Here is an 8957-nt window from a genome sequence, read left to right on the forward strand (position 1 = left end):
CTTCCTTTCGTGGGGCGGTCCTCATGTGAGCTTGTTTCTTTGTAGCACTTGATGTTTTTTGCAACTGCGCTTGGGGACACTTTCAAAGTTTGCCCAATTTTTCGGACTGACTGACCTTCATTTCTTAAAGTAATGGTGGCCACTCATTTTTCTTTACTTAGCTGCTTTTTTCTTGTCATAATACAAATTCTAACAGTCTATTCAGTAGGACTATCAGCTGTGTATCCACCAGACTTCTGCACAACACAACTGATGGTCCCAACCCCATTTATAAGGCAAGAAATCCCACTTATTAAACCTGACAGGGCACACCTGTGAAGTGAAAACCATTTCCGGTGACTACCTCTTGAAGCTCATCAAGAGAATGCCAAGAGTGTGCAAAGCAGTCATCAAAGCAAAAGGTGGCTACTTTGAAGAACCTAGAATATATGACATATTTTCAGTTGTTTCACACTTTTTTTGTTAAGTATATAATTCCACATGTGTTAATTCATAGTTTTGATGCCTTCAGTATGAATGTACAATTTTCATAGTCATGAAAATACAGAAAAATCTTTAAATGAGAAGGTGTGTCCAAACTTTTGGTCTGTACTGTAGTTCAGTCACGTTTACTAAACACGGTCAGTCAGAGTGTGATGTACTTCTGTCACGTTCAGTGAACACGTTCTGTCAGTCACAGTGTGATGTACTTGTGTCACGTTTACTGAACACGTTCTGTCAGTCACAGTGTGACGTACTTCTGTCACGTTTACTGAACACGTTCTGTCAGTCACAGCGGATGAGGGGGCCGTACAAGCCAAGATAAGGGGGCCATACAAACCAGGATTAGGGGAATGACGGAGCCTTACAAACCACAATTAGGGGATGAGGGAGCCATACATACCAGAATATGGAAATTTAACAGTAGCTGCTGCATTTCCCACCCTAGGCTTAAACTCAAGTCAATACATTTTTCCCAGTTTTTTTATGTCAAATTAGGGGTCTCGGTTTATACTCGGGTCACCGCGCACAGGCAGCATGTGACCCCCGGCTGCAGCTGGCTCTTGCTTCCGCTTATGTCACGACTATTTGCGGCTGCAGCCAAGGGGTCTCCTGTTTCGCGTTCCACGGTGAGTGATGGGCTGTGGGCGGGGTTATCCCCAATCCCGTCACACCCGGCATCCACTGCATGCGCATTCATTGACAGAGCACGCGGTGGATGCTGGGTGTGACACAATGGGGGATAACCCGCCCACAGCCCATCAATCACCATGGTACGCGGAACAGGAGACCCCTGGCTGCAGCCGCAAATAGTTGTGATGTAAGCGGAAGCAAGAGCCGGCTGCTGCCGGGGGAATTACGAGCTGGCTGTGTGTGGTCAGCGATGTTGTCACAAGCAGTATTGACAACATGACGTAATTACAAAATTCATTAGGGGCCCCGGGGGAGTACATTGGGGGGTTAATTTAAAGTAATGCACAACCCATTTAAACACTGCTTCGCTGATTAGTTGCGCCCGGTCGGCCGCATACATATTCTAGAATACCCGATGCGTTAGAATCGGGCCACCATCTAGTAAAGAAATAAATGTAGTACAGAACATTGCCAACACTTGTGCATAGCAACAGAAAGATACAACAAATTTATTACAGGGCTTGTCTGGTCCTAAACCACAAGTCTGCAGTCACCCTATGTGACTGCAGACTTGTGAATCTTCACATAGCGTGCACGGCACACTGTCAGAATTCTCCAGTGCTGGAGCCGGCAGTCATGTGAGTGCAAGCATGCGATATACATTCTCCTGGTCACATTCCGACTAGATGGGTGTGGCCTTGCTCAATGCAAGTGTATTGAGTCAGTCTGGAAACAGTCTAGTCAGAAGGTTGCCAGGAGTATGCATTTCTTAAGACATCCCAAAATAACAGCTATTCGAAACATAAAACCAAGTTGACAGTTTAGCAGCTAAAGAAAAACGGCTAAAAGTTTTTTTGTGCATATTCTGGTCCTCATTGGTATACGTGCACCGCGTAAGATCTCATTCACGCTGTCGCCATTTGACATGTAATAACATGGGGTACTTAGTTAACTTACTATATCCTCATTTTGTTTTATTCTTTCTTGGGTTTTGTCTGTGAAGTAGTCACAGTGTGAATGTGCTCCTATACATTGCACATATACCAACTTATGTTCTGGCTCATTTCTTTGGTTTTGCCGTAGTTTCTTGTACTTTTTACAAAGAGGCAATGGGCTCCCTTTCTGAGCTTGGCATTTCATCTATATAGCTTCTCATGGGAAAATGTCTGAACAGTCGGGTCGGGGACCTGCTCCTCCCTTATCTATATTGAGGTCAGCTGACACAAGGTGGGGTTTTAACACTAGAGATAGGACCATCCTGATTGGGTCACCTTGTCACGGCTGGATGGCTTTTACGCTTTTTCTATCAAAATAGTGTTAACTAAGTGCCTTATATTATTTACATGTACTTTTACTATTTAGTTATTTACTTACCACGAGGTATATGTTTTTTTGTATTGCTTTTTGGGGGGGGAGGGGTTTGTTTGTGAAGTGGCCACAGTGTGAACATGCTCTTACACATTGCATGTATTCCAACTTGTATTCCGGCTTATTTCTTTGTTTTTGCTTTGTTTGATATACTCTAGTTGGAGGAAGAAAATCCCTGATAATACTTTTTATTGTGACAAAAATGTAAAATTTGTTTGCGTTTTTATTGTCAAGTTTTGGAAATTCTTCTTTATAGCTTCTTTTACTTCATTGTTCCTCAGGGTATAGATGATAGGATTTAATAAAGGAGTTACAATGGATGGGATGACAGAAATTATCTTATTCAAATGTATAAGATCACCGGTAGTAGGTCGAACAAACATGAAAATAGTTGTAGCATAGAAGATAATCACAACAATTAGATGGGATGCACAAGTAGAAAATGTCTTTTGTCTGCCAAAGGAAGTCGGAAAGTTCATCGTCGCTTGGATTATGCAAGTATAAGACACGATGATTGCCAAGAAGCATCCTAGTATTACAAAGCATGATGAAACAAAAACCATCTTCTGAATATGTGACGTTTCGGTGCAGGACAACTTAATCAAGGGTGCAAAGTCACAGTAATAGTGATCAATCTCATTTTCAAGACTGAAGGAAAGTTTTGAGATCTGTAAACAAGGGACAACTACGACTATGAACCCACAGATCCACGAGCCCAATAATAGTGTGGTGCAAGTACTTTGGTTCATAATCAATAAGTAACGTAATGGATTGCAGATAGCCACAAATCGGTCAATGGCCATGACAGTCAAGAGAAAGTTCTCAGTGGCACCAAAAGAAAAGTGGAAGAAGAACTGAGTTAAGCAACCGGATGGAGAAATAGACTCTTCCTTAGTTAGCAAAGCCCATAGTAGTCTGGGAACAGTGACCGAAGGGTACCAAATCTCAAGGAACGACAGTCCTCCAATGAAGAAGTACATGGGTTTGTGTAGACGAGGTTCACTTTTAACTATGATGATAATAAAGGTATTGGCTGTTACAGATAAAATATAAATGATACAAATGAGAATAAAAATGTAAGATCCGGCATCATTTAACATTGAAAATCCCACAAGAAGAAATTCTGAAACAGTGGTCTGATTGTAGCACCTCATTTTGAAAATTTCCATCTGAGAAAAAAAAAAGTAAATGAAAAGAAAACACGTTTTTGAGAATGAAAAGTAGCTGAGATGTAAACCTAATATAGAAGCCAACAATATTAAAATAACTTTTCTAAAGTTAATACAGGTAAAAAAGGAAGCATATCAATTCCATGAAATAATATGACCTTATCATGGGAAATACATAAAGAAAGAAGAAGGATTGTGTATATATACAAAGGCCCCCGTACACCTTAGCCTATTGTTGGCCGAACACGCTGATATCAACAGGTTGAGCCGACAGTCTAATGTGTACAGGGACTCCGACTCTCCCCCCGACAGATGATATTAGGGGAGAGAAGCATTTCCGATTTTGGACTGTCAATCTTTTTATCCTCTAAAAGATAAGTCGCTGCCAGGGGAATCTGGCAGCTGCTTCATCATAAAGTGCTCAACAGATTGAGTGCTTCTATGTATGGGAGAGTTGTCCAAGATAGCTACCGGCTGAATGGTGGCCAACCCTTCATTTGTCTGACAGCTATCAAAAGTGTATAGTTGGATTAAGACTTATGGATACTGTATAGCCCACACTATAAATTATAATAGTACAGTTGTGCTCAAAAGTTTACATACCCCGGCAGAATTTTTCCTTTCTTGGCCTTTCTGGTTATTGGTTGGGTGAAGCCATTTATTGTCAAACTACTGTGTTTTCTCTTTTTAAATCTTAATGACAACCAAAAACGTCCAAATGACTCTGATCAAAAGTTCACATACCCCAGTTCTTAATACCGTGTATTGCCCCCTCTAACATCAATGACAGCTTGAAGTCTTTTGTGGTACTTGTGGATGAGGTTTTTTATTTTCTCAGATGGTAAAGCTGCCCATTCTTCTTGGCAAAAAGCCTCCAGTTCCTGTAAATTCCTGGGCTGTCTAGCAAGAACTGCATGCTTGAGATCTCCCCAGAGTGGCTCAATGATATTGAGGTTAGGAGACTGAGATGGCCACTCCAGAACCTTCACTTTGTTCTGCTGTAGCCAATGACAGGTCGACTTGGCCTTGTGTCTTGGATCATTGTCATGTTAGAACATCCAAGTACGTCCCATGAGCAGCTTCCGGGCTGATGAGTGCAAATTTGCCTCCATTATTTGCTGATAACGTGCTGCATTCATCTTTCTTTCAACTTTTACCAAGTTTCCTGTGCCTTTGTAGCTCACACATCCCCAAAACATCAGCGATCCACCTCCGTGCTTTACTGTAGGAATTGTGTTCCTTTCATCATAGGCCTTGTTAACCTCTCTCCAAATGTAACGCTTATGGTTGTGGCCAAAAAGTAAAATTTTGGTCTCATCACTCCAAATTACCTTGTTCCAGAAGTTTTAAGGCTTGTCTCTGTGCTGTTTGTCGTATTGTAGGCGAGATACTTTGTGGCATTTGCGCAGTAATGGCTATCTTCTGGCGACTCGACCATGAAGCCCATTTTTCTTCAAGTGCCTCCTTATTGTGCATCTGGCAATAGCCACACCGCTAGTTTTCAAAGAGTTCTGAATTTCAGCTGATGTTATTTGTGGGTTTTTCTTTGTATGCCAAACAATTTTCCTGGCAGTTGTGGCCGAAATTTTTGGTGGTCTACTTGACCATGGTTTTGTTTTTACCGAGCCCCTGATTTTCCATTTGTTAATCGCAGTTTGAACGCTGCTGACTGGCATTATCAATTCCTTGGATATTTTTATGTATCCCTTTCCTGTGTTATACAGTTCAACTACCTTTTCCTGTAGATCCGTTGACAATTCTTTTGCTTTCTCCATGATTCACAATACAGAAATGTCAGTGCCTGGATAAAAGATGTAAGAGTCTGTCTGAATCCCAGAAACTCACTCAGCTTTTATGCACACACACTGATTACAAGCAAACAGGTCACAGGTGAGGATGTTACCTTTAGTAGCCATTCAACCCATCTGTGTCAAATTCTGTGCATGTTATCAGGCCAAAATCACCAGGTTATATGAACTTTTGATCGGGGTCATTTGGATGTTTTTGGTTGTCATTAATATTTAAAAAGAGAAAACACAGTAGTTTGACAATAAATGGCTTCACCCAACCAATAACCATGAGTGGAGAAAAAGTTTTTTTGCTATCATTCATATTCTCTGAAACAAGGCCAAGAAAGGTAAAATTCTGCCGGGGTATGTAAACTTTTGAGCACAACTGTAGCTGTAAATCTCAACTCTCCAAAGGGGATGTTCTCCAGCACCAAAGGAAAGAAGTTAAAACTTAGCCTTTAATCATATAGAATTAAAAAAATGGCAGAATGTGCACATATTAAAAAAAATCATAATTCTTACCTGTTTAAGGTAGAAAAATCCTATTATTAAGGGTTTCTCTACCTGATTCGCACATGCATATGTTTTCTTTTATACGAGCACATTCTGCCATTTTTTCTCTTGTAGGATTAAAGGCTGAGTTTTTACTACTTTCCTTTGCTGCTGGAGATCACGTGTGCACCACATCCAGACTACAGACCGTCTACAGTGGAAGTTTCCTGCTATACTTATCTCTAACACAGGGATGGTGAGCTGAATTTTTCTATTTTTTTTTGTAAATATGATATTAAGGCCTTTTCAATATTCCTGTAAAAAACAACATCTGAAAAGGCAACAGAAAGCTGTTGGCATAAGTTACAATCAGTTTAGTAACCAGAAGAAATAAACCATACCCTAGCTCTTGAAAACTCGACCCTTTTCTAGATAGTTTCTTGTACAGATGCAACAAAAGACACAAGTTCAGGGTTACAGGTAAGCTGTAAAAATAAAATAATTCATTACATAACATATATCAACTTATGCATCCTGCTTAAACATCAGTGTGGAGAATCCTACTATACATTCTGCAAGCAATATAAGGCTTTGTCTACTTATCCATAGCAATAAAGAACATGCTTGTTAATGTAATTTACTCTTACAGGAAAAGCCGAAGTTTTGACTTTTTATAAAATCTATTGGTCCACTGGTATTAATTAAATTGTTAAAGTAAATTACAATCTGTAATTAATGATACAAATAAGAATAGAACAATTGAGGGAATAGATATAAAACCCCAGGGTGTAAGGATGGTACAAAACAATAATGTATTTCTTCTCGGGTGTATTAGAATCAACTGTGGACAATTTCACATAGACTTTGGGGATTTTTTCTCTTTAAATAGAATTTGATTGTAATCATTTTTTCTAAATAAGTTAGATACTGTAGACAGAAAAGCCAAAAACCCTGAAAATACAAAGTAGATATCTACACTGGATAAAAAAATGTCTGATAGCAGCTCTCAGGCGAGCGTTCCTGTGTATGAGGAACGCGGGAGAAATAACTTAATGATCAGCTGAATGATTATTCAGCCAACAGCTATCTGTTATCTATGGGGGTCTTTAGATTCAACAGTATGTAAAGAGGTTCTACCAAAATTTGAACTTATCACTTATCCATGGGAGGGATAGGAGATACGTTCTGATCGCTGGGGTCAGTCTTCTGTGACTCTCCTGACTTTGAGAACAGGGGTTTTGAGTGATCCCTTTGAATGGAGTAGAAATTGAACTTGTACACTGTGACTATTGTAATCATGATCTATAGGATGGGTATTATTACCTAGTTCTAGAGCCTGCTCTTCCTACTGGCAGTGTTGCTAGCAAATTGAATACTAACTTCTTGCATGGCCTAAACCAGCGGGGTCAGTGTTTGGCTCCACAAAACAATATCTAGTTGCCAATGCTCCTGGAACCAAAAGATGATGATATTAGGCCCATTTAAAGGGGCATTCATTTACCTCTCACTGACTGGCATTTACGTTCTTCCTCCCTGACTCTGTTACTGAACTTGTCCTTGTTTCCTCACTATGCTCTTAATAAGCCTCTCTTAAGTATTACTACTGGTACTACTTCTGGTCTACAATCCTGGCTGTTCACTGAATATTCCAACTGGTATTGGTAATACTACTCCTGGTTCTGATTCCTGACAATACCTGACTCTGCTCCTGACTTTCTCATTGGATATTCTGCCTAATACTAGTAGAACTTCTCCTGATCCTGCCTCTCAGCTAGCTCCAACTGGCTCAAAACATTCCTCCTGTCTCATCCCCAGGCCTCTAGCATAATGACTAGTGATGAGTGCGCACTAAAATGCTCAAGTACTCGTTGCTCGAGTCGAACAAATTGGAATGCTCGAATGCTCGGTCCGAGCAACGAGCCCAATGTAAGTCTATGGGAAACTCGAGCATTTTTCCGGTGGCCCCCCTCCCCCAGCGGTCTGCAGAGGGCCTAAAAATTGCCCAAATCAATGCGAACAATGCTCAAATGACATGGGAACAGCATGGGGAAGACCCCTGGAAGCATCTCTGACTCCCAGGTCACTGCTGTCAACAACGTTGTCAGAGTATTACGCCACTTTTACGGACTCACAATAAGACATACAAAAACAAAACCAAAATGGATTTTCCTGTGAAATATGTCAAGGAACATCCTTTCCAGGGTAATGACTTGTATATAAATATACAAAAGCAAAAATACTCCTCCACACCTTGGGCTATGTGTAGACGTAGCGTTTTTGATGCTTTTTTGCACTTTTGCATTGCTTTCAATGGTGAAAAATACATTTACCGGTAAATGTCATTTTACGATTTTGCTACCTTATCTGGCCATGTGGTATGTGAGACATGATCAGACACATCCTGTTTTATTTATGAAGGAGGAACTCTGAAAGTCACAAAGACTATTTTTATAGGGCCATCAGGTGGCCCTTACTATTCTTAGAGGGCCAGCAGTCAGCCCTCACTATTGTTAGAGGGCCATCAGCCAACTATGCTTTGTTGTTCCCATTATTAAAGAGTGGATCTCCTATACTGTTATTGTGTATGCAGTAGAGAGGAGATGATTGGCGTGCTGTCAGCCTGAACCAACAAGGCGCTGGAGTGCGCTCTAACTACCCCCTCAATCACAGGACGCTGGTTTTCCTTGACCTACTGGACCCAGGTGCTATTTATCATCATTAAGGGCCTTAATAGCCCTATTTGTATATGGGACAACTACAAGTCCACTACCCTTGTGGATCTCCCACCATTGCCTTCTATTTAGTTCTGATCTGCCTACAAACCAATTTACAATAGCGACCAAAATGATTAAGGCCAACTAATAGGCCAAAACATCTTGTACTGTCGCCATCCACAATTGGTTTGATATTTCTATTTCTTTATTTTTGTATTAATAAATAAATTTTTGCATCTTCACCACCCGAGTGTACGATGAATCATATTTGAACTATTGCGTGTGCAGTGACTGCAAGGGCAACCAAAAAT

General features: G+C 40.6%; 1 protein-coding gene across 1 annotated transcript; it reads right to left on the minus strand.

Annotated features, from left to right (window-relative positions):
- Positions 1-2669: 2669 nt before the first annotated feature.
- On the minus strand, positions 2670-3650 carry LOC141155517 (olfactory receptor 6F1-like). The gene has a single exon (XM_073642386.1). The coding sequence runs from the start codon at positions 3648-3650 to the stop codon at positions 2670-2672; it is 981 nt and encodes a 326-aa protein (XP_073498487.1).
- Positions 3651-8957: the final 5307 nt, after the last annotated feature.

The sequence above is a fragment of the Phyllobates terribilis genome, unplaced genomic scaffold, assembly GCF_046119375.1.
Source record: "Phyllobates terribilis strain yellow unplaced genomic scaffold, ASM4611937v1 Scaffold_7__3_contigs__length_470593459, whole genome shotgun sequence".
Lineage (NCBI taxonomy): Eukaryota > Metazoa > Chordata > Amphibia > Anura > Dendrobatidae > Phyllobates > Phyllobates terribilis.